At 49.2% G+C, this 27,304-nt stretch overlaps 12 protein-coding genes across 12 annotated transcripts; 6 read left to right on the forward strand and 6 right to left on the reverse strand.

Annotated features, from left to right (window-relative positions):
- Nucleotides 1-81: 81 nt before the first annotated feature.
- On the reverse strand, nucleotides 82-509 carry LCP9604111_9265 (uncharacterized protein; the record flags this gene model as incomplete). The annotated part of the gene is made up of 4 exons (XM_039077500.1): nucleotides 82-157; nucleotides 222-299; nucleotides 357-415; nucleotides 501-509. 4 exons carry the CDS (start codon nucleotides 507-509, stop codon nucleotides 82-84), a joined length of 222 nt encoding a protein of 73 aa, XP_038924745.1.
- Nucleotides 510-1,232: 723 nt separating this feature from the next.
- LCP9604111_9266 (uncharacterized protein) lies at nucleotides 1,233-2,508 on the reverse strand (the record flags this gene model as incomplete). Its single annotated transcript, XM_039077501.1, has 3 exons — nucleotides 1,233-2,014; nucleotides 2,082-2,419; nucleotides 2,480-2,508. 3 exons carry the CDS (start codon nucleotides 2,506-2,508, stop codon nucleotides 1,233-1,235), a joined length of 1,149 nt encoding a protein of 382 aa, XP_038924746.1.
- A 1,529-nt stretch (nucleotides 2,509-4,037) lies between these two features.
- LCP9604111_9267 (uncharacterized protein) lies at nucleotides 4,038-5,038 on the forward strand (the record flags this gene model as incomplete). The annotated part of the gene is made up of 2 exons (XM_039077502.1): nucleotides 4,038-4,298; nucleotides 4,355-5,038. The coding sequence occupies 2 exons, from the start codon at nucleotides 4,038-4,040 to the stop codon at nucleotides 5,036-5,038; spliced, it is 945 nt and encodes a 314-aa protein (XP_038924747.1).
- Nucleotides 5,039-5,150: 112 nt separating this feature from the next.
- LCP9604111_9268 (uncharacterized protein) lies at nucleotides 5,151-5,644 on the reverse strand (the record flags this gene model as incomplete). The annotated part of the gene is made up of 2 exons (XM_039077503.1): nucleotides 5,151-5,414; nucleotides 5,471-5,644. 2 exons carry the CDS (start codon nucleotides 5,642-5,644, stop codon nucleotides 5,151-5,153), a joined length of 438 nt encoding a protein of 145 aa, XP_038924748.1.
- Nucleotides 5,645-5,966: 322 nt separating this feature from the next.
- On the forward strand, nucleotides 5,967-7,432 carry LCP9604111_9269 (putative Snf1 kinase complex beta-subunit Gal83; the record flags this gene model as incomplete). The annotated part of the gene is made up of 3 exons (XM_039077504.1): nucleotides 5,967-6,706; nucleotides 6,759-7,335; nucleotides 7,385-7,432. The coding sequence occupies 3 exons, from the start codon at nucleotides 5,967-5,969 to the stop codon at nucleotides 7,430-7,432; spliced, it is 1,365 nt and encodes a 454-aa protein (XP_038924749.1).
- Nucleotides 7,433-7,950: 518 nt separating this feature from the next.
- kae1 (O-sialoglycoprotein endopeptidase) lies at nucleotides 7,951-9,129 on the reverse strand (the record flags this gene model as incomplete). Its single annotated transcript, XM_039077506.1, has 2 exons — nucleotides 7,951-8,690; nucleotides 8,778-9,129. 2 exons carry the CDS (start codon nucleotides 9,127-9,129, stop codon nucleotides 7,951-7,953), a joined length of 1,092 nt encoding a protein of 363 aa, XP_038924750.1.
- Nucleotides 9,130-9,439: 310 nt separating this feature from the next.
- LCP9604111_9271 (ribosomal lysine N-methyltransferase) lies at nucleotides 9,440-11,075 on the forward strand (the record flags this gene model as incomplete). The annotated part of the gene is made up of 3 exons (XM_039077507.1): nucleotides 9,440-9,590; nucleotides 9,706-10,310; nucleotides 10,368-11,075. The coding sequence occupies 3 exons, from the start codon at nucleotides 9,440-9,442 to the stop codon at nucleotides 11,073-11,075; spliced, it is 1,464 nt and encodes a 487-aa protein (XP_038924751.1).
- A 534-nt stretch (nucleotides 11,076-11,609) lies between these two features.
- On the reverse strand, nucleotides 11,610-13,529 carry LCP9604111_9272 (uncharacterized protein; the record flags this gene model as incomplete). The annotated part of the gene is made up of 4 exons (XM_039077508.1): nucleotides 11,610-12,371; nucleotides 12,432-12,728; nucleotides 12,781-13,266; nucleotides 13,371-13,529. The coding sequence occupies 4 exons, from the start codon at nucleotides 13,527-13,529 to the stop codon at nucleotides 11,610-11,612; spliced, it is 1,704 nt and encodes a 567-aa protein (XP_038924752.1).
- Nucleotides 13,530-13,987: 458 nt separating this feature from the next.
- cnaB (calcineurin regulatory subunit B) lies at nucleotides 13,988-14,860 on the forward strand (the record flags this gene model as incomplete). Its single annotated transcript, XM_039077509.1, has 5 exons — nucleotides 13,988-14,099; nucleotides 14,170-14,222; nucleotides 14,280-14,353; nucleotides 14,460-14,794; nucleotides 14,850-14,860. The coding sequence occupies 5 exons, from the start codon at nucleotides 13,988-13,990 to the stop codon at nucleotides 14,858-14,860; spliced, it is 585 nt and encodes a 194-aa protein (XP_038924753.1).
- Nucleotides 14,861-18,602: 3,742 nt separating this feature from the next.
- Nucleotides 18,603-20,094, forward strand: LCP9604111_9274 (uncharacterized protein; the record flags this gene model as incomplete). Its single annotated transcript, XM_039077510.1, has 3 exons — nucleotides 18,603-19,419; nucleotides 19,678-19,944; nucleotides 20,003-20,094. The coding sequence occupies 3 exons, from the start codon at nucleotides 18,603-18,605 to the stop codon at nucleotides 20,092-20,094; spliced, it is 1,176 nt and encodes a 391-aa protein (XP_038924754.1).
- A 1,395-nt stretch (nucleotides 20,095-21,489) lies between these two features.
- LCP9604111_9275 (mitochondrial 37S ribosomal protein uS9m) lies at nucleotides 21,490-22,481 on the reverse strand (the record flags this gene model as incomplete). The annotated part of the gene is made up of 2 exons (XM_039077511.1): nucleotides 21,490-21,581; nucleotides 21,650-22,481. 2 exons carry the CDS (start codon nucleotides 22,479-22,481, stop codon nucleotides 21,490-21,492), a joined length of 924 nt encoding a protein of 307 aa, XP_038924755.1.
- A 233-nt stretch (nucleotides 22,482-22,714) lies between these two features.
- Nucleotides 22,715-24,299, forward strand: LCP9604111_9276 (putative translation elongation factor eEF-1 subunit gamma; the record flags this gene model as incomplete). Its single annotated transcript, XM_039077512.1, has 3 exons — nucleotides 22,715-22,744; nucleotides 22,797-22,998; nucleotides 23,302-24,299. The coding sequence occupies 3 exons, from the start codon at nucleotides 22,715-22,717 to the stop codon at nucleotides 24,297-24,299; spliced, it is 1,230 nt and encodes a 409-aa protein (XP_038924756.1).
- Between the last annotated feature and the right edge of the window lie 3,005 nt (nucleotides 24,300-27,304).

A 27,304-nucleotide genomic window follows, 5' to 3' on the forward strand; every position in this document is an offset into this window, starting at 1 on the left:
GCCACGTCTGGCTTCTGCCCATGTGCAGCGCAGCCCTTGTCGCTCGCCAAAGGCCAATGGTAAAGGACGGCCTGACTATATCTAATCCTCATCCCCCTGTCTAACACGCACCCCATACTCCTTCAATTTGCCAACAGTATCATCATCGAGGCGAGCACTAATTAATACGTCAGCTCAGGTTCTGATAATCAGAACCCCTTTGAAGCCAAGGAGATACTTACGTGGGTAAATATAGGACGGGAGGATAGCTCATGGTCCTTAGATAAGAATCTCTTTCGAAACCGGCCTCTTCGATGATCCTGAATACATTGTTAGCATGGTTGTACGAGTTTACTCTGTGCTGTATATAGACTTACTGATAGATTGTGTGCGCGTGATCCGTATATGCCTCTATATCCTCAAAATAAACGTGTGTCTTTATAGCACAAAGAATGTTAGCGTCGAGCCGTTGAATAGGAAGTATTTTCACCTGGTTGTGGCTATAGTCGTTGATAACATACCGTGGACATTTTGAAATAATAATTAGATTCACTGTAGAAGGTTCTGACTATAGAAGATTCTAAGACCAGGCAAGAAGGTCCTACTTATATCGTATTCGGTGGTAGAAAGGGAATTTCAATGAAATCAATTGCTGAGCTGAAATCACCCGTGCCCCCACTATGTACCCACCAGCTTCAGCTGATCATTAATGCGCAAGATCTTGCAGAACAGGTTCGGGTCTCATGTTGTTGCCCGATCTCAGGCTCGGCGCCTAGGACATGGCCCACAAGTCACCCAACGGAATGGACATGCTATGCGGTGAAAATCAACAGTGGAGGCCAACCCCACGATGGCGGCCTGTACACACTAAGCAGGGATTAAGTAGGGACTATAGTAGGGATTATAGCAGACAGGAGGTGATAGCGACGCCATTAGAATCTAGTCCGGAATATCTTTGCATGAACAGCTGAAGAAAGATCTGCTAGGAACTATTGGGTTTGTGGGGTATAGGAAACGCACGGAAATCAATATCGGCGAACACTAGCTCGGCGCTAGAAAATGTGAGCAGTAGGATCCGGTTGGGCTTTATGCCATTGGCTCATGGGTTGGGTCCGGGTTGCCTATAAGCACGTTACACGTATACCTATGATAAATCATTGATGTACGTGAGAGATGAGAAGAGCCGAGGAAAGAAAAAATACCCAAAAATTAGTCCATTGAACGGTGACTGTGTACTAACGCCTAGCACAACTTCAAATCTGATATGTGAAAGACGGAAATCCCTGTATCGGTCCATGCCTAACCTCCTCTCTCAAAGCCTTCAGCTCTTTATCTTTCTGAGAACTTTCTTCCTTCAACTCCTCATTCCTATGAGTGAGATATTCAATCCTCTTAAACGCAATTGAGATGGTTGTCAGTTTCCGAGCAAGTTTATGCGACAGATCGACCACAAACTCTCCCCCCTCTGTGATAAGTTCGTCCAGATCCTCGCCAACCAGCGTGGTGTACCGCAGTGCCACGAACTGAGATAGCAAGTTCCTCGCATTATCAATAGTACTAGTCGTCTTATAGACCAGTCGGATTGCATCCACCAAGTACGGGAATAGGATCTTGTCTGTCTGCTCTAGGGCAAGAAGGACCTCGGCCAGGCGATTCAGAGCGAATTGTTCCAATTTCACGAAGCCGAGTTGCCGTGCGAAGGAATACACTTTAGCGTGGAGATAAATCTCAGCAACATTTTCTTCAGCTTCTTGTTCTGGTTCTTCTTCCTGGTCTTGGTCTTCTCCTTCGTGGTCTCCGACCTTTTGCGCCGAAACATGCTCCGAGGGCAGAGTGACTCCAGCGCAGTATTCTAGAGGAGTCAGAGGCCGGTCATTTAGGTCGCACTCTGATAGGGCCAGGGATGGTGGTGAGTCTGGGGCTATGGGGGACTCCGCGACTGGTTGCAGAATCCTTGGATGTGCAGTTAACATTGGACATGGTGACTGTGGCCATGAAGTTTGTGACTGTGGGCTGTCAGGTGGTGATTGTGGTTCTGCATGGTATTAGTGTCTCGATATTTTTGATACCGAGATGGGAAGATGTAAGAGGGGGTTTATTACCATCTTCTTCATCCGCTTCCTCTGTTTCCTCCACCACTACTTCTTGTTCTTCCCCGTCTTGCGCTGGGGCCTCTTCCCCCGCATCTGTCTCACCTTCCTCGGCTGCCACAGAAGTCATTTGAGGTGCCTGATAACCTCCAGTGTAAAGGAAGTTCAATACACAATCAACAGTCTGCTCGTCAAAGCCACTCCAATCAATCGCCTCCTCGTATTCGTCAGTGGAAGCCTTTAGTCGGGCATCAAATGCGGGGTGGATCTCGAGTGTTCCACGGTGGACATAGTAAATGCGCTCGTCACTGCCCACAATGATCTTGACTGGCGGGTTTGCAAAGATTGACCTGCCTAAGAGTTAGCAAGAATCAGCGCGGTGAATACACCATAGTCTTGTGTGGATATACTTGGAAGATGTTTTCGAGTCGGACGGCATGATTGAAATTTGAAAAAGAGCAGAGGGAAATATAGATGTTCCCGTGCGGAGTATGTTGTAGAAGGTGGAGAAGATCAGTTTATGGGAATCTCACAAAACAAGCCAAGAAGTCCTCAGGTGCTTTTGGCAATGCAATGAGACCCAATCTATTTTAAAAGTAGGGCGACCTCTAGCAGGAGTATGCATGGGCTTAGGCTGTCACATTCTCTGCATATGTACTTCATACATGGTCAATTATATACATCACATGAGGTTGCGGGTTTTCGCAGCTGTTATTGCATGTATTCCGTAGGGCTTTACTGATTGGTTATAGCATACAAGTACCTCGGTAAGTTACATCCAAACCATTTTCACAATATTTTGGGGTTATAACACTGACATGAGAAAAAGACATACTGAAAGAGAACTAGAAAGACTACTGACAAGACAAGACATGACAAGACCGCATAAGTCTGTTCTTGTATCTTTATGTCCAAACATGATGGTATTTAAGAGTATTTAAACAATTCAAGTTCAGCAATGCGGCAATATGACTGGATCGGGTAGGTACTTAGCTCGGGAAATTGTGGGAACTGCTCTCTATCTACTCTTTATATTATCTGCGTTCATCGGACAATTCTAGGCTGAGATTGGTGTTATCAAGAGAGTACCTATTTAAACATAGATTTGAGGATGCTACATCACCGTACCTTTTATTGTTGGAAACTGGACGTGTATAATGTGATTGGTTGGATCGCATATGTGGCCCAATTAGGCAATATAGGGGGCGTTGGTCTACTAGACCGCAAAGTCGGTGCATATAATATATCTCAAGTGGAAGGATGTTGTGCGAAGATTCGATAGGTCGCCTCCTTGCCTGGGGCTCTTAGTAGTTTGATGAGCGGTCCGACCCGCCAGGGATAGTAAGCTCGATTGTACCTTATCATGTTGTACAGTATTATACACTAGGCTCGAGAGATATTCTTGGTCGGACTCGAAAGAATGAAACAGATTTTAGTGCTTGATTTGCATCCATGTGTCTGCTGGATGCCAATATCCTGGCCCTGACGATACGCAAACTCCACTGTCCTTCGCAGTGGCTCTTTGGGATTCTTCCTAAAGCGTGTAATCTATGAATTTGTAATCCAGCGCCTTCTTCGAGCTAGTTAGTTCTAATGTCTCCGAGAAGACCCCCCGCTTTGACCAACTTCATGTCCGAGTCTACCGAAATCGGATCTCACGCCTAATCACGCCTGAAGAATTCCCAGATTTGATTAGTCTGCACAGTGACAGAGATGAGAACTTGATGATATCATACAAAGAGTTCCAAGGTTCCCGATATCCATGATACTTAAGTAGTCCTGGAAGTATATGTTGACTAATCAACTACTGAGTCCATCCGTGGACTTCCACTGGATGTCAGAGCTGAAAAGTCGACATTAATTCATCCGAGTCGGAGACTTTCAGAGTCTCACTGCAAATCCGCTGGATATAAAAGCAGTACAGTAAACTTCAGTAGACTTCCTCTTAACCTCATCAGTGATTCAGCGATGGCAAATAAGCTTGGCATATTTCCAGCCTCTGGAGGTCTTGGAGGCAGTACCCTTAAGCACCTTCTTGAGCTAGTCCCTGCTAAAGAAGTGGTGCTAGTCGCTCGCCGCCCAGGGAAACTCAGCAAAGAAAAAGCCGCTGGAGCTATCATCCGTAAGGCCGATTACGACAACGCCGAGACACTCGACCATGCGTTTGACGGAATTTCGTCATTAAACTTGATCTCCTATGCTAGTATCCAGAACGAGCATCGATTTAAGGTATTCCTACATTTCCCACAACCTTTCGACGCATAAAGTCTAATCTGGTTTCATAGGTACATAAGTCCGCGATTGATGCGGCTCGAAAGAGTGGCGTTAAGCACATCTTTTACTCGTCTCTTGCGTTTGCCGGTGATGGAAATCTCAATACTAAGGCCCAAGTGATGCTTGCCCACATTGCGACTGAGAAGTATCTGGCCGAGCTACACGCTCAAGACCCACAGTTCACGTATACTGTCGTTCGCGAAGGGTTGTATTCAGAGTCCTTCCCACTCTATACTGCCTTTTTCGATCTCAAAGCTCCTTCTAACGAGATCTGTATCCCCCACGATGGCTCGGCTCCTGGCCTGGCTTGGGCTAAACAAGACGAGTTGGGGGAAGCAACCGCAAAACTCATTGCACAACACGCTCAAGATCCCGCTGCTTTCCCTTATTTAAACAAGACCATCCTTCTCTCTGGCCCTCGTGCTTGGTCACTCAAGGAAACAGCGGATGTATTCAGTCGTGTGCTAAATAAGCCAATCAAGATCCGACAGGTATCCGTGGACGAGTACGTCAAGCAGCCACAGGTCCAAAATGGTCTCACATATGGTGGTGGCAACTGGGCGCCTCTCTGGGCGACTGCTTTTGATGGAATCCGCGATGGTGAATGTGCGGTTGTTACTCCAAATCTAGCGCGACTGCTTGGCCGCGAACCTGAGCAGTTTGAAACAACCATCAAGAATATGCTTTCGGCTTGAGCGAGCGGTACCTGAAATCCAGGCTTATGTATTTAAGAATAGAGAGTCCATTTGGAAAGCGCCAGACCGGAGGCATAGAAATATTATGCACTAGACTTGAGATATCTGCACATCAGCCTGACTCATAGCTGTTCTCCTCCTCCTCCAAGATCGTCGAGTAGGGCAGGAACTTGCGATCATCCAGCTGCGCTGCTAGATAGTCGAAAGAATGATTTTGGGGCACAGAATATAGAAGCTCTTGCTTCACCCGAGGTCGCCGTGGCTCATTTGACTCTTCAATCCGCAGGAATTGTGATATGACGCTGCCGGTAAAATGTAGGATCATGCCTATAGTGGCTCCGACAAGCACAGCCACAGTCATGAAATAGATGAATCCCTATTAGAGTTTAGTACATGCTACCACTAAAGACTACGATATTTAGATATGCATACCTCTAATATCACGAGGATACGCAATGGAAGCAGTGCCAGGTATAAGAAGACATGTCCGATGTAGATCACTGGCGATGCGAGGAAGAGGAGAGTTGACAACAAGTAGGATAGTAATTGGATTATAAAGCCAACAACGAGCAACAGAGGATATTTCAGGATCGATACCCAACTCATGATTATTATGAAAATATGTGGCAAATCATCTAACTATGCGTCTCGACTGTTATGATATCCAAGTAACACGCGCCGCGGTCCAACTTCAAAGCCCTAAGCCCTAACCTGCCGGATTAGGATTCCGGCGTCATCGGCGTCTACTGTACCGTGACAATGCGAGTACATCAATCGACTTTGACTACTGCCCACCGCCAATCCTTACTTTGAGCTGGCGTCGGAAGTTTCTTTCTTAGCCCGCCATTGTGACTTAGTTTGACCCTCCCCTTTCCCCACCTCCCAGCAAAATCTCGGCCCAAGGCTATCGCACCTTTCCCCGCCTTCGATGGGCAACAACCCTTCCAAAGGCCCGGTGGGCGACGCGCCGTCTGCCCATGCCCACCACAGCTCTACAAGCGATCGAAAAGTCGCCCGTCGATCCTCTCTCAACACGATCTCGGCCCCGAAGACCACCGTGGCCGATCCTTCGGCCACAAAGGAGACAGCTGCTGGGCACTCGGCAGGATTTCAAGGATCCGTGCAAGAACGTCTACAATCCCGAAACGTCCCTGAATCTTCGCCCAAAAACATAGAGAAGGCTTCGCCACAAGACGTACGTCGAGCTGAGCCCTCCGCGGTCAAGGACATCCCATCCCGCGACCACTCCAACCCGGTCCAAGTCCCGATCTCGCGCAATGTCCCGGGGCGCGATCCTGTGGCACCATCGGCCCCGCTCCTCAATTCGTACTATAGCGCATCGGCCCACCTACAACATCCACCACGCCTGCCATTGCCAATTGGCGATGCCAACACCACGCCCGGATCGCCTGTCGCCGGCCCCGAGGACTCGCATATCCAGTCGATGCCAGCGGATCGCCTCTTAGACGAACGGATGGATCCGAGCACTCTGGCTTCAGGTCATACAACCATTGAAGAGGAGGAGTTGCTTGATGAGCTCCAGCCATACACCATCAGTGGTGCGGGCAAGGCCGTCCCGGTCCTTATTGAATGGACAGCGCCTGGTCAGAAGGTCTACGTCACTGGAACTTTTGTTAACTGGGAGAAGAAGTTCCGTCTGCACAGAAGGTTGGTCAAATGATGAGGCTAGGATTTCCGGGACTTGACTAACACTCGATAGTGAAAAAAATCCGTCCGTCATGTCTACTACTCTGAACCTTCGACCTGGCACGCACCACTTGAAATTCATTGTCGATGGAACAATGCGCGCTGCGGATAGTCTTCCGACTGCCGTCGACTTTACTAATCATCTGGTCAACTACATTGAAGTCAGTGCAGATGATGCTCATGACAAGGACTCGGCCGTTCCAGCGGGAGCTCAAACTCCAAACACGGTGCCAGATGCCTCTAAGCAGGTTGTAGGACATACCGAAGACCACCCTCTAGAAAAGGAAGAAACCGAGGAAGAGGTGCCACCCGGTGATTTCGGTGATGCCATTCCTCAATTCTTGGCCGACCTGGACAAGGAAGAAGATAGCCCGGCCTATTTCCAGGCCGCCAATGTCATCGGAGATACGGCTACCCCTCCCAGTCTGCCTCTCTTCTTGGGTAAGTCAATTCTCAACGGCACGACTCCCATGAAAGACGATAGCAGTGTTTTGAACTATCCGAACCACACTGTCCTCAATCACCTTGCCACGAGCAGTATCAAGAACGGTGTCCTGGCTACAAGCGCGACAACCAGGTATAAAAGAAAAGTAAGTCACTGCTCTATACACCTTTGTGGATTAACTAATCTGTCTGCAGTATGTCACGACTATTTTGTACAAACCGACTGGCGATGTCACAGAATGAGCTGTGTCCAAACATATAGGCGGTTCTTTTAATTGCATGCATACATTATTTTACCGAATACTGCCTCGGACATGTTGTGGTCTGTCCGATTTGCAGAGATAAAAAGATTTCCAAGCAATTCCCTGCCTTGTTCGGCTCATTTCTCGCCAGTCCTTCCTGTCTGTCCAGGTGTTCTCGGGTTCCTTAATGGCAACTAGATCCTATTACTAGATCGCCCAGTCATTGACCACAACCAATACACATGAATGTCCGTTGAACGATCTGTCTAGTGAGGAGATCACCACATATTACACATTTTTTCAGGCGTTACTTTCGTGCTGGGAGGGGATTTGGGATTTTACAGCTGTACAGGCGCTTCGATTTATGCAGCAATAATACAAATGGTTTGAAAACCGCTTGAGATGAGTGATGGATATGATTTTCCCAAATTTAACCGACCGAGTTCAAAGGATATCAGATTAGTCGCTCAATTCATAACACATAATAGATTTATTTTTGGTTCAAACAAGACATCGATATCAATCCCGCCACTTCACAAACACTTCATCCGTACGGAACCGCTGGGTACAAGTACTCTCGCTCAAGGGTGTCCGGAATCCGGTCCCGTATGCCAGCATACCAGCCTGTGCAATCATAATCCCGTTGTCGATACAGAACCGCTCATCCGTTGCGTAAACACTTCCACCGCGATCCCGTGCCATGATACCCATCATCTCCTGCAAACGCTCATTGGAGCCAACACCACCAACAATAAGAACCTGCTTCGATCCAACATGCGCCATTGCGCGCTCGGTGATCTCAACGAGCATTGAGAAGACAGTTTCCTGGAGAGAGAAGCACAAATCTGCGCGTGTGGGCTTGCCTTCTAATGACTCGTCCGCGGTGATAGAATCAACCGTCTTCTGTTCATCTTCTCGCGCCTTCTCCTCCCCGCCTAGCCCCCACTGCTTAGCGAGACCATCGATCGCAGCCAGGATCCCGGAGAATGAACAGTCCATGCCCTTCACGACGTATGGAAGATCGACTAGCTGCTTTCCTTGCTTCGCTAGCTGTTCAATGTTATATCCTGGTGCTGGGTCGTTGGAGATATGCAGCGTGCGCGCGAACCGATCTAGACAGTTCCCTACTGCCATATCGAGGGTCTCGCCGAAGATGCGATATCGTTGCGAGCTGTATGCGATGACCTGCGTGTTACCGCCGGAGACGTATAGGACGACTGGGTTTGTTGCGCCAGTGATGAGGCGGCCCATTTCGATGTCTGGAGATTCACATAGTCAGCGGTTTGTTCGAGTTCCAACTCCAAATAGGAGGCACGGTTTATGACATAGCTTGCATAAGTACTTACGTCCAACACAGTGGTTCACCCCGACCAGCTCTTTACCCCACAGCAAACTCAACATCCGCGCGGCGATTACCACACTCTGTAGCGGGGCACCCATTCCGGGTCCTTTGGTGAAGCAAATGCAGTCCACATCGTCGACGGACACCTTAGCCTCTTTGAGAGCTTGCTTGACCAGCTTCACAACCCATGATCGGTGATGGCGCGCTGTATCCTTGGGCAGGAAGCCCTCGCCTGGTGGGGAGACATAGGTGTGTCTGATATTGGCGAGGACCTGCGGGGCGCTGCCATCCTTGGGATGCAGCATGATGCCGATGCCCAGTTTGTTGGCCGAGCCTTCCATACCAATTGCGATCATGATGGGCGGTATTTCAAGATATCAACGAGACTGTACCAAGTGAAAGCCAATACCTTCATACGCGATGTATGAGACCTCGGGCGGCGGCGTCTGATTTTCGTTATCGTTATCGACCTTTAAAGCGGCACCCGTCGGTTGTCCCGAACTAAACCCGAGCTACCCTTCTCTCTACTTTGCATACTCCCGACGGTCTTCTTCTTTCCCCTCTTCTCCATTATTTTCCTTTCCCCTATTGTATCCACTTCATTTGCTTCTTCGTTTCACACCCTCTCCCTACTCCTCCTTTCCCTCCCAGGGGATCTCTCCCGCCATGTCTTCTACAGCCCACTTCCCTGACGCTGAGGGCTTTCAACAACAGTCTGACAACTTCATGTCATGGCTGCAAGCCAGCCCAGGTGTACGGCTCAATCCCAATCTGAGGCTCGCAGATCTCCGAGCAACTGGAGCTGGACGTGGTGTCGGTAAGTCTTGAAAGAATATACTCCTAAACCACACAAAAGTGCATACGGAGTCTCCCCAAAAATGAAGGTTTCATAATTCTCATAGTCAGTCTCTAATATCTCGCCCGGGCTCTAGTGGCACAAAGCAACATCCCGGAAGGTGAAGAACTATTCTCTATCCCGCGCGCCATGGTCCTCACCGTGCAGAACTCGGAGCTGAGGAACCTGCTCGGCGAGAATTTAGAGGAGCAGATGGGTCCGTGGCTTTCTCTGATGCTGGTCATGGTGTATGAATATCTGCAAGGAGAAAAGTCAAGATGGGCTCCATATTTCAGAGTTTTGCCCTCTCGTTTTGACACCCTGATGTTTTGGTCGCCCGCCGAGCTGCAGGAGCTGCAGGCTAGTACTATTTTGGAGAAAATTGGTCGGTCAGACGCCGAGGAGTCAATTCGGGATTCCATCGCTCCAGTTTTGGCAAAGAGGCCGGATCTCTTCCCACCTCCTTTTGGTCTCAAGTCTTGGGAAGGTGATGCTGGTGACGCTGCCCTCATTCAAGTGGGCCATGTCATGGGGTCAATCATTATGGCCTATGCATTTGACATTGAAAAGGCCGAAGACGATGACAATGAAGGAGAGGCCAATGAGGAGAGCTACATGACTGATGACGAAGAGGAAGAGCAGCTGCCTAAGGGGTTGGTGCCGCTCGCGGATCTCCTTAACGCCGATGCTGACCGAAACAACGTGAGTTTGGACACGATAAATTTTTTTTTCAACCCTAATTTTAACCCCTTTTGTTAGGCCCGTCTGTACCAAGAAGAAGGCGCCTTAGTCATGAAGGCAATCAAGCCAATTCAACAAGGCGAGGAAATCTTCAATGATTACGGAGAGATCCCCCGTGCAGATCTCCTCCGCCGGTACGGTTATGTGACCGATAACTACGCTGTTTACGACGTACTTGAAATATCATTGGAAACTATCTGCGAAGCCGCAGGGCTTGCGAACGCAGATACCGAGTCCCAACCCCGACTAGAGTTCCTCTCAAGTCACGACATCCTCGAGGACGGCTATGTGATCCCCAGACCCGTCAACGCCAACCCGTCTTTGCAAGATATACTGCCAGCCGAGTTGGTGGTCCTTCTGGCTACGCTGGCTCTCTCCCCTGAGGAATTCAAACAGCGCGTGGCTAAGGACAAGGCTCCCAGGCCAGTTTTGGACGCCAATGCGACCGCCATCTTAATCAAGGCGCTGCAAAAGCGACAGGCACAATATGCTACGTCGTTGGCCTCGGACCTCCAATTTAGGGCTTCGCTTTCTCCGTTGCCTGAATCTGGTCACGTGGATGAGGCCGCTCGCCGCGTACGGATGGCATTGCAGGTCCGCATTGGCGAGAAAGAGGTCTTGCAGGCTGTCTTGGGCATGCTGCAGCCCGCTACTTCTGGTTCATTGAAACGTTCTGCCAACTGTGATGATGATGAATCGCGACAGTCCAAGACTAAGAGGATGTGAGCCCCTTTTTTGCTCTTGCTTGCATTTACTCTGGCCGATATCAGTCTGTTCTACTGAACCCCAACAGAACCAAAAAAAAGTGCTTTTTGCGAGTGATTAAATTGTTTTAGATTTTCTGAATGTTTTTGAGCCTTTTCCTTTGCCCTCCCATTCGTCGCTTGCATCATAACTTCGGTTATCCATCATACAAAGGCTGCCCGACACCAGCCAACACCACCGAGATTCGGGAGAAAAAAAAATACTATGTACACTAACAAATGCAGACGCACTTAGCCATGAGTGGCTAGCACCTGCGTTGAAACGAAATGTCAAGAAAGAGATGTGTGAGGAGGAGGTGAGCGGAAACGCAAAAAAAGAAGAAACAAACCAGCCCGCCCGCGGAATTCATGAAACATGATAGGGTAATAAAACTACAAGTGTGTTAAAGGGGAAAAAAGGATAAAGAGACGAAGGGAACCGAGCCACGAGGGAAGCCAGAGCCACGAAGAAAACGCCCGCCAAATGCTGTGGAAGAGAAAAGAGGAGAAGAGTCATTCAGGTTTCGGACACCGTCACGGCACCTGGTCCGAGGTTCGACCCCATAGAGCCTTGGTGACCATTTTGCTCCAGCAGTCGGCGCTGTGCTTGGGCTTGGGCTGCCTGTGCTTGCGCCTGCGCATGAGCCTGGGCAGCCACTGCAGCCTGTTCGCGCGCCTTGGCCATGGTAATAGCCCGATGCTGCATGATTTGGATGCTGTACGCATCTGTGTCATAATCGTGGTCCTCGTCGGAATCTTCTTGGTCAAACTTGAATCGGTCGGCCTTGAGTGGGTCCATCTCAACTTTATTTGCTCCCATGTTGCGACGATCGATCATCAACCGACCACCACGTCCAACTCGTCGTCGGAAAGATGGCATTCGGTGTGGTACGTCGTGCATCTCCATGTCATGCGATGCAAGCTTGTCTTTAGAGAATAGCGGGCTAGTGACGTCTAAGGAGGTCTCCATCTCGCCAGATGATTCTGACGATGGAGGAGTGGGCAACTGTGCCGTGAATGCGGGTCGGAAGGTAGCCACATCGAATGTCCTTTCTGGAGAAGGAGACAGTGGTGCACGGGTGTGATCCACGTATCCCTCGTTCCACTTGATGTGCTTGGTGATGTTCTGCTTGATATCGCGCAGAATCTCGTTCTCTTTTTCGGCCTGCACGTCTTCCAGGAGTTGCAAATCCTCTGCACCTTGCCCAGCCTTGAGAGGCATGCGCAATTGAGGGGCATTGGGACGTTGAGCTGGCATATCGAGCGCTCTCTTTTTCGGCTGTGGGTGATTGCTTAGCATATGCATATATTGAGCAACCACAGTATCAACGCCGCCTACCTTTTGGTTGATGAGGTCCTCATCATCGTCCTTGACGTTGAGCTTGCGCTTCATCTCCTTGACCTCAGCACGCTGCTTGAAGAGGTGCCGCTCCATGGAGAGCATTTCCCTCCGAGCAATTTCACGCTGGCGCACCAAAGCAACGAGCTCGCGAGCATCTTCCAGCTCTTTGCGAAGACGTCTGAGCTTTTCGGCACTCTGCGCATCTCTACCACGAGTTTTGCGGATCTGGCGAACCTCGCGTCTACGGAAACAGACAAATGGATCACTGTCGTCGGTGTCTTGACCAGTTTCGAACTGCGGAGAAGTTAGTGACGTTGCTTGTCATTGGCATGGGAAAAGAACGTACCTTGAGCTGCGGTACAATTGCGTTATTCTGAACAGACATCCGACACGACTTCCAGTGCTCATATATCTCCTTGGCAAATATCTTCATGGGATCTTCTAAGGTGGCATCCATCATGTCCTGCATCTCTGCAAAGGATAACACCGGGGGATTATCAATGGCTGCGTAAGGCTGCTTTATCTGCGCCGTCTCCTCGAAGAAATTCATGACCTCCTCAAAGATATCCTCTGTGCAACGACCAGCAGATGGATCACGCTTCTGGTTCATGAGCTTAAGGTAGGCATCATCGTCCTCTGTCATGTTGTACGGGCATCCGCAGCAATCCTCGACAGTCGAGGAGAAGCGAATGTACGTCGCAGGCTGCGAGAAGATGGGAGGATAGAGTTCGTCATATTGAAGATTACTGAGAATGGTCTCGGGAGTAGGGATGTGTGCCTCGTTTACTTTGCCCTGGGCAGTGGCATTAATTGCACGTTGCAGGTGAATTTCCTAACCCGATCCAAGGTCAGCGCGACTCATTTTATATTGGGGTGAAAATCTCGTGATGATGTCACGTGATGGGGATGGGGATGAGGCTAAAATTAGGGACTCACCGACTCCTCGGCCTTTTCGACGCCGGTTTCGATCTGCTGTAGAGAGCTCTGGATTTCATCGTCGATGATATCGATCTCTGACTCCCGGACAACGGGAATAGATGCCTTAGAGGTGAGCTTTTTAGGGCGTGTCCTGCCCAGGCCCCCGTACCGAGTCATAGCGTCGGAACGCGCAATAGGGCAACGACCATGGGCGGGGACGGGGTAAAATGGGAATCAGTACAAAGCTCTGTGTATGCGCTTTCTCGTAGACGTATTTTTGAGATGGAATTTGATGGAGGGGGGGAGATATTGACGACTGAAGATGAGGTGATTCACGGCTAGCGGTTGGGTTGACGTTGTAATGTCAGCCGGCAGTGGCCTGTTTTGGCCGAGTGCACGGCCTCAGGGGCTCGCTTGCCTGTCCGCTTCCGGTTAGTGCGGGGCTGGGCGATATCAGATTCCCCGGGCCGTTGGCAATAAACAACCCTTCGCCTCCTCTTTTGCTGTCTTGCTTAATCTGGCCCTTCTTTACTTGCTGTTCCACTAGTCCTACAACTTTATTTGCTACATTTATCGCATAACTCGCCACCGTACCTCGCTCTCTTACATCTCCTTTCCCTCCCCAACTACCCAACATGGAGCCCTCCACCAACGAGCCCAACGCTGCTGCGATTTACGATGCGCGGAGACGCCGCGGCTCCGTGGGTACCACCCAGCTCTTCGATAACATTGTGTCTACATCCAACTGTATGTTTTCCCCGGTCGGATAGGGTATGAAGGCGATGAATCGGGCTTGTGGCTGACTTCGCGACCACAGTCAACCGGGATGAGGTGGATCGCCTGCGCAAGCGCTTCATGAAGCTGGATAAGGTCAGTTGCGTCGCGCGGATTATGAGAATATGCTCTAACATACTCAACAATCTACAGAATGCCAACGGCACTATCGACCGTGATGAATTCCTCTCCCTTCCCCAAGTGTCGTCCAACCCACTCGCCACGAGGTTCGTTGCTCCCTGGGCATCCACATCCAAACTCCAAACTCCCACCTACGATCTGCGATCTACATATATACACGGACTAGTCCCTGACCCAACTGTTTTATGCTAGGATGATCGCCATCTTCGACGAAGACGGTGGCGGTGACGTCGACTTCCAGGAATTCGTGACGGGCCTGTCGGCATTCAGCTCAAAGGGTAACAAGCAAGAGAAACTGCGATTCGCATTCAAGGTGTACGACATTGACCGTGACGGTTACATTTCCAACGGCGAGCTCTTCATTGTGCTGAAGATGATGGTCGGCAATAACCTCAAGGACGTGCAGCTGCAGCAGATCGTCGACAAGACGATTATGGAGGCCGATAAGGATCAGGATGGAAAGATTAGCTTCGAGGAGTTCACGGATATGGTGGAGAACACAGACGTGAGCATCAGTATGACACTGAGTATGTTTTGATCCGGGTTTTCTTATTGGAGGTCTTCGTGCTAACTATGGTCCAGATCAAATATGATTGCCTTACTCGCTGGTTGAGTGGCGATATGGTGTTTCTTCTTGGTGCTCGGTTTTCTCTTTCTTGGTCTCGACATGACATGACTCAATGATCAGCGATGCGTGTAGTTTATTTCTCCCAATATGGGAAGGACATATGGAAATTATCTTCCCCATGACTTCTTCTCCCGGCTTTCTTTGTTCCGGGTGTCAATTTTCCTATCAGCTCAGGTACCCAGTGTCATGGCAGGGCATAATGTCACCCTGGAAGGTATATGCATGACAGACTCAAGTATGTTAGAAGTACAGTATGACCCCTTCCACAACCCAACAACTTTACCTCCGACAAATCACCCACACACCCCGGTCCCTACCTCACATCAGCATCGGCTTGTCTGGCCAGCACACGCTTCACTCAACCTCAACTCTAACAACAAAGACCCAAAACAAAGCTTTGACGTTTCAGCCGCATGAGCAACAACCCCCGTTCCCATCCGGACCAACCATGAGTTTCCGCGCAACGAACTAACCTCGGCAAACACCAGTTCCCCTCCCTCGAACATCCCTTTCCCTCTGGACCGCAGTCTCGTGGACCGGATGACTCCCAACCAACGAGTCGGGTACGGGAGCAGCCACAGTCACAGATCCTTGTCGGTTTGCACAGCACATTGCGGGTAGAGGTGGTGCATATTGCATCTTATTATTGCTTTAACCTTGGCAGCACAAACTACCCCCGCTCCCATTCTGCTGTTCTATGTTGTTCTTGCCGTTCTCCCGGACCCTGGCTCCCGTCCCATCCCTGTCTGCATACATATATAGTCTGTGCATGTGTCCACGCCGGTATGGATAGGGAGGAATGGAAGGTAAAAGATTAAAAGAGAGATATCGTTGGGTAGGCGTGGGTACATTGCCGTCTAGGTAAGTAGGGTCATTACGCAGATTGTATATGCTTTCGCTGTGTATACATTTGTTCTCTGCACATATCCATAATACCGGCCTTCGTCACTAAGATGAGAATGACATGTCTAGTTGACTCGATGGTAGTCTCATGTTTTTTAGATATCTTCTCCTTAGGTTTTTAGGTAGACGAAAAGTCGGGAAAATGCTTAATTTGCGAAATCGACCTTTCTATGTAGTATAACCTTTGATGCTAATTGTAATTCCACACTTATCTACACGCTCACCCTCCCGTCTCGGCGACGTGTGTGGTCCTGACTGGGCAACCGGACTGGATAAGCGTGGTGAGACGGTAATTTCGGAATTCCGAGGCACTGGATTCGTTGGGTCTGCAGTCCGAGATGGAAGTCGCACAAGGCGAGGCACTGTTGTTTCGAGGGAATGGTCCTAATTTTTAATAGAATTTCCTTATTTACGAGGAGAGGAGAGGAAGGGAAGGGAAGGAAGAAGGGGGTGTCCAGTTACTTTCGGTCTACTTACTGTCTACATAAAACATCCGATGTAGGTAGTAATAGTCTGTTTGTCGTGTTTCAGGTGGGACCCTTCCAGAGTTGTGTCTGAGTCTGTTGGTCATGGGATTAAGAGTGTGAAGAAGAGTTCGGTCCATGCTTTTCTTTTTGGGATTCTAAGATTAGATATTAGTGCATGTTTCGTCTGACTTGTTTGACGATATCTAGACCTGAAACAGGGTCATGGCTCCAGGTATGGAGATATAGTTCGATAACAGTATACATGGAGTAGCCAAAAGGCCATTGTTTCAACAATAACAATGTATTATTGCTCCCTTTTTTAGGTCCCATTGCAAATATCCAAGCCCATAATACCCAGTTCCGGCCTCGTGTTTTGTGCTACCAAATGGTTTATACAACGTGTCGGGCACCTGGTTGCGGGAGATATATCAAGAGGAACTGTGATTTGAAGTCCGAATATGCGCGAGTATCTATCTGTCCAACGGTTGAATTTAATTTTCAATAGTTTCTCCTTTCTTTTTTTCTTGAAGAGAATTAATTAATTAATTATTTTATTCATGTATACTTCCGCATATTGCATGATCCTATCCTGTTTCGTTCAGTTAGAGGATCCGATCTGTCGATACGGCAGTATTAAGTATATACTGTGTAGTATATAAAGTTCGGAGTACTCCAAGTACATAGGAATGTACTTTATAGGTTAAATATTAATAGCTAAGGTTAGTGTAGGCAGATCATCTCCGGGGGAGAAGTATAAACAATTACTTCACAAAAACCAGCGGATCTTCGATGTCGCATCCGCAGTAATAGCCATCGCAACCAAAGTGTCGGATTCAGTCGAGGTTGGAAGATGACAGGGACCCTTTAGGGTAAATAGTACGGAGTACGGAGTAAACATAAACAAATACCTTTGTCCAGTACTTCATAGTCCTAATAATTGCTTTTCCCGTGAGACCTGAGCAATCAGAAACCCGAGGAAAAGGAAACTGACGTATGTAGGTGGCCGTCAGGGCTTTGCAGATCCAATCGGGCGAACAATGCTCCACAAGTATTTGAATTGATTGATATTGGTCTATTAAGCACGGGGTAGTTTTATGTATGTATAAGATATGAACAATCAGATGACGGATCTTCTCTGCTCTACTATTATTAATTATTATGCTATCATATCAGCCTCAAATATCATGCATCTCCGCGAGGTTCCAGCAGCTGCCCGGCTAATCTCCCCGGAATGTAAATAGCATCCCCTTTTTTCCAACTATTTTGTTTAGTTGCGTTTAGCTGCGTTTAGTTATACTTTTGGGACTTTTGCTTTTTCTCATCTCTTACCCTTTCTACATTCTACGCAAGGGGAGGATATTTTGTCTCATGTTTACTCTCCTTCATGATCAGCCCCAGGCAACATAGACGGTGTTACACACTATAAATTGAAGAACAGAGAGGAAAAAAGAAAGGAAAGTATCCCACCTGACATCGAGAGCTGAACTTGTAGACAAATAAAAATCAAAAATCAAAAAGAAAACAAGCTAAGAAATGCAATAAATGTCGAAAACCGCAAATCCCCAAATCCCTCGAGGCCAAGAACCATTGCGCCGGGTTCCCGAGCCAAATGGAGTTTAGATGTAGATCCTCGATCGTCGATCATATTATATGGCTTTAGGGCTTAATGTTTTAGATTTTGAGATTGGGATATTTGCTACTTGCTATTTGGGGTATATTTTGCCTCTATTCCCGGGAAAAGCCCTAGTTTCTTCTGTTTCCCCCTTGGTTTCCCTTTTTTTACTTATACTATCCACTCTTATACCTACCCTTATACCCTTCTTATACTATATTAGACCCATTCAAGGACTGGACTATACATATACTCGATCTATCTATCTTACTACTCAAGTCCTTGATCAGCTCACCATCTTGTTCTTTTCAGATCCATCACTCTTCTTTCTTAATATCTCCGTCTACCTGACTCTGCCCTAATTTCCTGCCTAATTGCATTTTAATTCTGCTTTTTCCCCCTTGTTCTCCTTCTACTTTTTTGGCCGACTTTATTTTCCATTTCAATTATTGTGTGATTTTGTTTTCTCTGTTACTTAAATCTGTGTCGCGGCTGCGTCAGAGGACAAGATTTGAATATCTACTTGAACCGCAAGGATTACGTCTCATCCTTCTTTTCCCTCCTATCTCTCTCTCCCCCACCCCCAACTAGGGGAAAAGCCTTCAGTGGAAAAAGTTCCCTGGAATCCCCCTCAGAAATCATCCAAGCTGGCATACTACGCAAGCCCACCGCTGTCCCCCAAGCATTGGGCTGAGCTTGATCTGCACCGATCCTGGGACAGCCTCATGGATGGCGATCGACGTATGAAGCAGAATGAAAGATCAATGTCTCGGTCTGGAAATGCTCGCAGACCACCTGGTCGTGCAGCAGATGGGTTTGACCCAGCCATACCACGTGGAAACCAAACGGGGATGTCGCAACCCCCGGAGCAAGTCCCGATGTCCTACGACTACGGATACACAGGCAGCTCCTTCCACGGCGGTTCCCTGCAGTCAACCGACTTGCAGAACTATCAGCCCCAGGACTATGTACGAGCTCAACGATCTCAACAAGCGCCGGCTATTCAACACCAGCGACGGCGCGCGCCGCCGCAGGACCCCGCTGCATTCCCACCCTACGACTCTAACATGCTGTACGGGTTCGGTCAGCAAGGTCCAACCCAGGGACACTTCGAGGTTGTGCCACAGTACCAGACACGGCAGTCTGCAGCCATTGATGTCCTGTCGAACCAATTTGCCGTTCCACAGTATTTTGCACCAGAAGAATCTGCAGGGTCTGGGGTCGCGGGACTCTCTCCTTATCTAAATGCGCAACTCCAGCCTTATAACCAAGCGGACCCCATGGCACGCCCGAACACCACCCAGACCTTTTCTGCACCCGTCTCTGATTTCGCTGCAATCTGTTCCGGGTCCATGAACAGAGTGGATCAGCCCCAACAAGAGTCCCAACCGTCGGATCAGCCTAGCCTGGATGAGGCCATCGGACGATATCAACGCATCCTGTGCCACACTTTCGATCAAACGCGAGCCGGAAGATTGGTAGAGGCTGGAGGGTCGCTGCTTGAAATATCCGAGTGGCTGGTGACCAATGCACGGGAACTTGGTAAGATGCAGTCTTCTCGCTAGCGTTATCGTTTTTTTTTTTCGCCCCTTCGGAGAAGACAGAGGAACAAGTTCACAGGGTTACTATGCGTGCCCTCGCCTAGTAGCACAGAAGCCGCACTCTCAACTGGACCCTTCTTTTTCTTGTTCTCTTTGCCCCCTAATGTTTGGCTCTAAGCTTACAGGCGTGTCATGCAAGCATCATTCGATACCTTGATGATCTACAGTGAGAGGCTAATCCTTTTTGTTTGATACGTAGGCCTCCTCCATGACGACAACACCCATTACTCCGAGCGTTTGAAGCTCTGGAGCGAATTCAATCTCTGTTGGCTAGCCATATGTCAAAAGCAAAAGGATCTGATGCTGGAGGTGATTGCGACTGGTCAACAACCTGCGCATACGAGTCTAATTCGACGAGACCGACTGGAGGCTATGGGAAGGGACCTAATTCAGCTCTGCGATCAACTTGAGCCTCACGGATTAGTAGATTATCAAATGGGCATATGGGAAGAAGAGATCCTGTCCGGTGAGTTTGCGCTATACTCCGATGCACCTCTATTACATCCTAATCATCCCAAAACTAGTCTTGGGCCAATGCCTTGATCTCATGGACAGTAGACCCGACCTCCACCACATCCCTGTCAGACCCGAAGCCACGACAGTGCCTCGACCATGAACCAAGTCCCTCGGAAAAAGGCGAGCAGAAAAGCGAAAAAAAGAAAATCGCCAAAAACCAAATAACTCACGTCACATCAAATCGGGTCTCCCAGAAGGGAAAGACACGGCTGCACCGTGACGATCGGACGCATTGACCCATCACCCAAGCGCTGCCGCCACGGGGAGGCTATTGCCTACTAGCGTCGCGCCAACCCCGATGTTGATACTTGACAACGAAGAGGTAATCTATCACCTCTCCCCTCGTGTTGGGCACCAAATCACTCTCGCATTCGTTTTGATGAGAGATCGACCGGCCCCCTCCTTCCGTCTTTGGTCATCGGTCTTCCGGGAGGGGCGATCATTCGCCGGCTTGGCTGTCAGCGCTTGATCTTTTCAAATTATACCTATCGTCTATTCAACTCGGGCTGACGAGGTGGCGCGAAATATCACTGTCACTTTTTCATCATTCGCCATCACCACGGCCACTATCACCTCATCATTCTCCAACCACGGCCACTATCACAATCATCACAGTCTTCCACTTCCCCGCTTATATACCATAATGACGAATTTGACGAGTTGTACATAGTCTCATGATCTTCTTTCTGTGGATGGTTCATTGGCTTCGGTTATAATTTCCTATCCTATCTCTGTTCTATGTATCGGACAGGCTTTGCATTGGGGCGTCACAAAAAGGAACAAGGGCATCTGGCGCAAAAAATAGAACGGGACCTTTGTGTTCCCGTTTTGGAATTGGGCTTGGGCTTGGATTTGGGGCTTGGGGTCATTTAATTTCATTTTCTAGTAGTTCATGCTGCTTATTGCTTCGGTATGTGGTGTCAAAGGCTCGTCTTGGCTTTGAGCTTTTTATTTGTATTCGTTCGCTAGTTAGTATACCCTTGTAAGGATTAGATCTCAGACAGAGTCGACCTACGGAGTACTTGATATCAATTACGAACGATTTCCCAGTGCAGGGTTTCGATGTTTAAGCCACATTAGGTAAAATCGGTAGTGCTTGTTAGGCTCGATGCATGCTCTAGTTAGTTAGTGCGGAATGGTCGGTTATAATGTCCATAACTGAAGATGGCGTCTGGCCTTACCGGCATCTATTTTAATATCTCTTTCGTGGCCTTTGCCAGCGTGCGAAGAAGCGGCAAGAAAGATAAGGTGTATAAGATGGACTTTACCACACAGTCCATACATACTTATTAACACCTATTTAAAGATAGTAGGACCGTGGACTCTAGGTGTAAGTGAATATACAACACGCTGATCAATTCAAATTCAATGAAACCTTAGAATTGTTGCCCCATATGCATTGAGAGTACAGGATATAAAACAAGTCGCGAACTCGGGGTGCCGTGGTGAATAATACAGTATTGAAACAAAAAGGAAATAGGATTCGCTGGCCACTTTAACGCTTGACCCAGGTAGGCATCTTGCGGGCCTTGACGTGACCGGGCTTCTTCCTCTCGACGCGACGGGCGTCGACTGTGATTGCACCGGCTGTAAAGGAATTGAAGTTAGCAACTGCGTCAACAAAGAAATGAGCAAAAATGGAAGGAAAAACATACCCTTCCTCAGAACCGCCTTCAACCCAGGCTCGTGCAACAGCAAAGCTCTACCAAGAGCCAACGTAATCGCCTCAGCCTGACCAGTAACACCACCACCCTTCACCCGAATCCAAGCATTGTACTTATCTAAGCGCTGCGTACACCTCAGCGCCCAAAGTGCACTCTCACGATCATGAACCCGCTTGAACGCCTCCACCAAGCTCTTCCCGTTAACCAGCACCTCACCCTCACCCTCAACAAGCTGCACAACAGCCGTAGACTCCTTCCTCTTTCCCTTGCCGCGAGCGCGCCCGTTCTCATCCACCGTGCGCGGGACAGTCTCTACCGCATACGGGTTACCGGGACGCAAGAACGCAGCCAGGGTATCGCGCACCTCGGTAGGCAGCACCTCGGGCTCGATGCGGTTCAGCCGCTGCAGGATCTTGACGAGAGACTTGTATTTCTTCATGGGCACGGGCTCGCCCACGTAGTCGCGGAACTGCGCCAGCTTGAACCACGCCATGCGGGGTGCCTCGCTGGTGGGCACTGTAGGGAGTGCGGCGTACTTCGCTTGCAGAGCTTCCAGCTGCAGGACGTGGTCGATGAACCGCGGGCTGCCGGAGAAGTAGGATGGGGAGGAGGGGATGATGCGGGCGGGCTGTTGGGTGAAGGAGCGGAAGTTGATTTCTGGGGCTGCGGCCGCCGGAGCGGATTCGGTTTCTGTTGCGTAGGTGCGTGTGCGGAGGGTGTTGAGGGTTGTTCGGGAGGCTTGGATTGAGGGTTTTGTGAGGGTTGAGGTTAGGCGGAGTGATTGCATCGCCTGTGCGAGGCTGGTGGGTTTGTGCCACGCCATGGCTGGTGGAATTGGCGGGGAATTCGGGGCTGCAACGCGGATTTGAGGTCCTGGATGGAGGCCGTTGATAGTCTCCGAGTTGTCATGTTTTTTGTCGGGTCATGTGACGTGACCCCGGCAATATCAGTTCCTCCGAGCACCGAAGTCGTCCCGCCAGCACAAAATTCTTACTCGCCCCTCTCCTTTCTCTTCCTTCTTTCTTTTCCCTTCATATTCCACAAATTACATTCAATATGGCATTCGGAAAGCTCTACGGTCTGCCTGTATGTTTATCTTCGTCTTTGTTATTTTGATGCAATGTCTAATATTTTCTAGGACAACGGTCGCACCATCTCCATCCTGGTCGCTGCTAAGCACAACGACCTCGACTTGGAGCTGGTTAACACCCAGGCCAACTCTACCGCTGAATTCAACACCAGCGCTGAGTACCTCAAGATCAACCCCACTGGCAAGATCCCCGCCTTCGAGGGTGCCAATGGCTTCACTCTGTCTGAGGCTATTGCCATTGCCGTCTATGGTATGTGAAAATATCCTCCCTTTTATGCGTCACCACACACCCCTCGGTCCATTTTTATGCCTCTCTTCTTTATGATGAGACACCATTAGTTATCCCTGTCTGAATTATAACTATTGTTATAACAACTGTTGAGAAAAAACAACTCTGAAAAAAATATTGGCTACCCCGCTCTGCGGGAAAATTTGGACTCGACCACCCCACTCTCTTTTTGAAATGGACATATGGTGCCATTGTCACCTCCGATTGCTCCATTGTTGGATCCATCGAGTTTCAAACAACTTGACTAACACGTCCTGTTCATAGTTACCTCCCAGAACGAGAAGACCACCCTTCTCGGCAAGACCAAGCAGGATTACGCTTCCATCCTCCGCTGGTTGTCCTTCGTCAACTCCGAGGTTCTCCCCAAGTTCGGTGCCTGGTACCGTCCTTTGTTGGGTCTGGATGGTTACAACAAGAAGACTGTCGATGAGGCCTCCAAGGTTGCCCTGAAGGCCATCTCCGCCTTCGAGACTCACCTCACTGCCAACACCTACCTTGTTGGTGAGCGTATCACTCTGGCCGATATCTTCGCTGCCTCCCTCCTTACCCGTGCTTTCGCCACTGTCTTGGACAAGACCTGGCGCGAGGCCAACCCCGCCACCACCCGGTGGTACAACACTATTATCAACCAGGACGCCTTCAAGGCCGTCGTCCCCAGCCCCAAGTTCGCTGAGGAGGTCGTCAAGTACGTCGCCCCCAAGAAGGAGCCCAAGCCCAAGGCCGCTGCCCCCGCCGCTGCCGCCCCCGTCGAGGCCTCTACCGCTGAGCCTAAGGCTAAGCACCCCCTTGAGGCTCTTGGCAAGCCCACTCTTATCCTCGATGACTGGAAGCGCAAGTTCTCCAACGAGGACCCCCGCACCGTTGCCATGCCCTGGTTCTGGGAGCACTTCAACGCCGATGAGTACTCTCTCTGGAAGGTCAACTACCGTTACAACAACGAGCTCAAGCTCACCTTCATGGCCAACAACTTGATCGGTGGCTTCCAGACTCGTCTCGAGGCTTCCCGCAAGTACCTCTTCGGTGCTCAGTCCGTTTACGGCGAGAACTACAACTGTGTCGTCTACGGTGCCTACATGACCCGCGGCCAGGAGTGGGAGCCCGCTTTCACTGTCGGCCCCGACTACGAGGGTTACGAGTTCACCAAGCTCGACCCCTCCAACGAGGCTGACCGCAAGCTCGTTGAGGACATGTGGTCCCAGGACGTTCCCGTCACTGTTGACGGCCAAGTTAAGGAGTGGGCCGATGGTCACGTCTTCAAATAAGCGTGTCGCCCCGATCTACCCTCCCCATCTCCTATAAAATTTCATCCCCCAATACCCCGATGGACGTGCTGGGCTTGAAGACCCCGTACGCCTCACGTCCACTCTCTTCTTTCCTCTGCCTGAAATTCTTTGGGATTTTCCAAATATCTTGACCTACGGTCTTACGTGTTGATTTTGAATCACAGTTACGAATACGTTGCGACGTGGAATGATGATCGACAAAGCTAGCTTGGATTGTGTTACTATGACAATCCGGCCGGCTAAGTCGCTGCTAGTTAGTTCTAGTAATGAAAGGACAGAGACAGTTCTCTGATTTCTTGAGTTCATACTCTTTGCCTGTGTAATTCTAGATTATCACGTAGCATCTAGTAGAGAGGCTCTTATAGCTATTCAACATTTCCTTGTTGTCTGCATTACAATACCACAATGAGTAATGAGTCTAACATTGTTTGCTTACTGGCCCAGATATAAATAGCCAGATAGCTATTTGCTCCTCTCTTCTACAACCATCCTCTTCTCACACCTATATGATTCCTTTCACTGATTTCCTTTCACTGATTCATCAGGCAGTCTTCCTTCAAGCTCCCTGTAGCAAGCCCTCTCACGTTTTAGCCATGGCTTGTTTATAGTGATTTATATATGAACCTGGCAGACGGTCTCTGGTTGTCCTCGACGCTGGCTGACGACGAATAGTCCGCGATACTGCTGTGGTGAGGTGAGTCAGAAATAAGAGTCAAGTCAATGATATTTGACTAACAGGCATCATCACAGACTTCATAATTATATATTGTTGAGAGATCAAGATATATAGGCAGCCTGCCTCTGCCCCCACCTCTCCCTATGAGGTCAGAACGAAGTTTGGCGCAACAACAACCTCAGCTTGCACGTTGATCGCATCCGTGTCCTTCTCCTTGGCCTTTCGACTATATACCGACCTTCGGCCTCAGGATTATCCTTTCGCTTTGTCTTCCTTTTCCATAGACCGACTTAGCAACCAATCTGGACAGCGTGGCTACTCAGATCTACATACGTACCAGTACCAGGCCGGACAAATGCGAGCCAAGAAACTCTTGTCGTCCAGTGCAAGAGGCACGGACTGGAGGGGCGACAATAACAGGTAGGCTGAGCTAAGCTGGCGAGATCTACCGCGGACTTGCCGAAGCCAACATCGTGCAAAAGCTGATCGTTAGCTCGGAAATGGCATAAATATACCGTAAAAAGAAAACGCAGACCACACGGAACGCCTCGCACCATGGCCACCGACTGAACTGGACCTTGCTGGGCGGACAAGATCCCAAGCAAAGAAAGACAGATCCACACATCTGCCCCTCTCGGCATCATTCAAAGGCATATACTATTCGCCTACATCATCGATGCGCCAAATTCAAGTACATTCCCATGTATAACTAGCAAGCGGACCCACAGACCTGCTCCGCCTCGGCATCAGTCCGAAAGGCATTGATACAGCGCTCTACGCCTCAAGCTTCCGACCTCCAGACGCAGAAACTCCAATAGGCGGACTTCATGTTGGACTCTTGTCATTTGTGGCAAGAAAGGGAAATTACCTGCACAATGTCGAATTCGGATATAACATACAAAAACGACTGGTCCTCTGAGTTTGGGACTACGTGCGTCTGGATTATAGAGACATACCTGGTCATTGATGGTTGTGTGTCTTCTCTTACAACCATCCATGAGCTAGGCTCAACCAGGCACGACATGAGCTCTGGTTGGGATTATGGACTTGGAATTATGGAAATGACATGATGAATGATGCGACCCTCAGATTTTGAAGACATCAAGGGCAAGTGACAATCAGGAAAAGCCGAAGAGGATTCTGGAGAGTGCGCAGAACTACCCACTAAATCTCCGCTGGACTCGATTGTCCTGAGTCTTCCGCCACGACCTCATGGCGTATGTCAAGAACAACGCAGGCCAGCAATCATAGTCCTCTTAGCTGCCGACCTCCATTGGAATGACCTCGTGCGTCATCTACATCTCTCTAGCTACCAGAATTGGTTCGCCGGTCATGCATTCAGTTGGTAATGCAGTCGCATGCCGACGAATTGCATGGATGAATACTACAATCACCGCCACCCCCAATCGACCGAGCTGAATGGATGGGAAGTTGATTACAACTCAATGCTAAGTTTCATGGCGCCCATCTCACAGCCATGACAGATGGGTATCCATGCAGGAGGGGGGCCCAGATCGTGCTTAAATGATAAAAACCTACCTGCAGAAGAGTAAGTGGGACCAGTCAGGCTCTGATGCCTATTTTGAGGTATCAATTATAATATGGCCACTAACTACTGAGAACTAGACCGGTCTTTCTGAAATCTCCCACGATAGCTCCCACATCGTCGCACAGATTTGATATTCGGTTTGGCGTCTTCCGGGAGATAGCGCGAACTCTCAATATACCATGTTATGTCCGAGGAGAGCGCACAACAGCAAGCCGTGATCTGAGACCCTTGTGCAGTGGCAGAGGGAGTTTGCGAATCTCTCCAGTTAGAACACCGAACATCGCAGGGAGATACACAAACATTATTACAGTCAACAGAAGCTCCTCGTGCAATTCACACTTCCACCCCATCAACCTTCCCTCCACTGTCTATTGTCTTATCGCGATTTAAAGTCTCTATGAAGGAGTGATAACATTCATGAATTGAGGGGTTTTGTCGATGAGCATCATGCTCGTCACTCGGAGACATTGTGGGGAATCTTGGGCCTTTTGTGATGACTTCTGAGTTGGTCTGGTCCACAGCCCAGAACCTGATTGACTCGACTTTCGAGTTCACCTCTCTCTCATCTCATTCCGCACTTCATGTCTCACTCTGCTGTCCCTTCTTCTCTGCATCCTAAAACGACAACGTTCGGGCCAAGTGGTAAGTTTTATGCAATTCAACTTTGCCCAATATCTTACTTTGAAGGTATCGAGTAACTAACAAGGCTAGGTTCCGCTACGAGCCCGTCGCTGCTGGTGGGAATGGAGGTTGTGAGTC

This window comes from Penicillium roqueforti, assembly GCF_015533775.1.
Source record: "Penicillium roqueforti strain LCP96 04111 chromosome Unknown scaffold_44, whole genome shotgun sequence".
In the NCBI taxonomy this organism is placed as follows: Eukaryota; Fungi; Ascomycota; class Eurotiomycetes; order Eurotiales; family Aspergillaceae; genus Penicillium; species Penicillium roqueforti.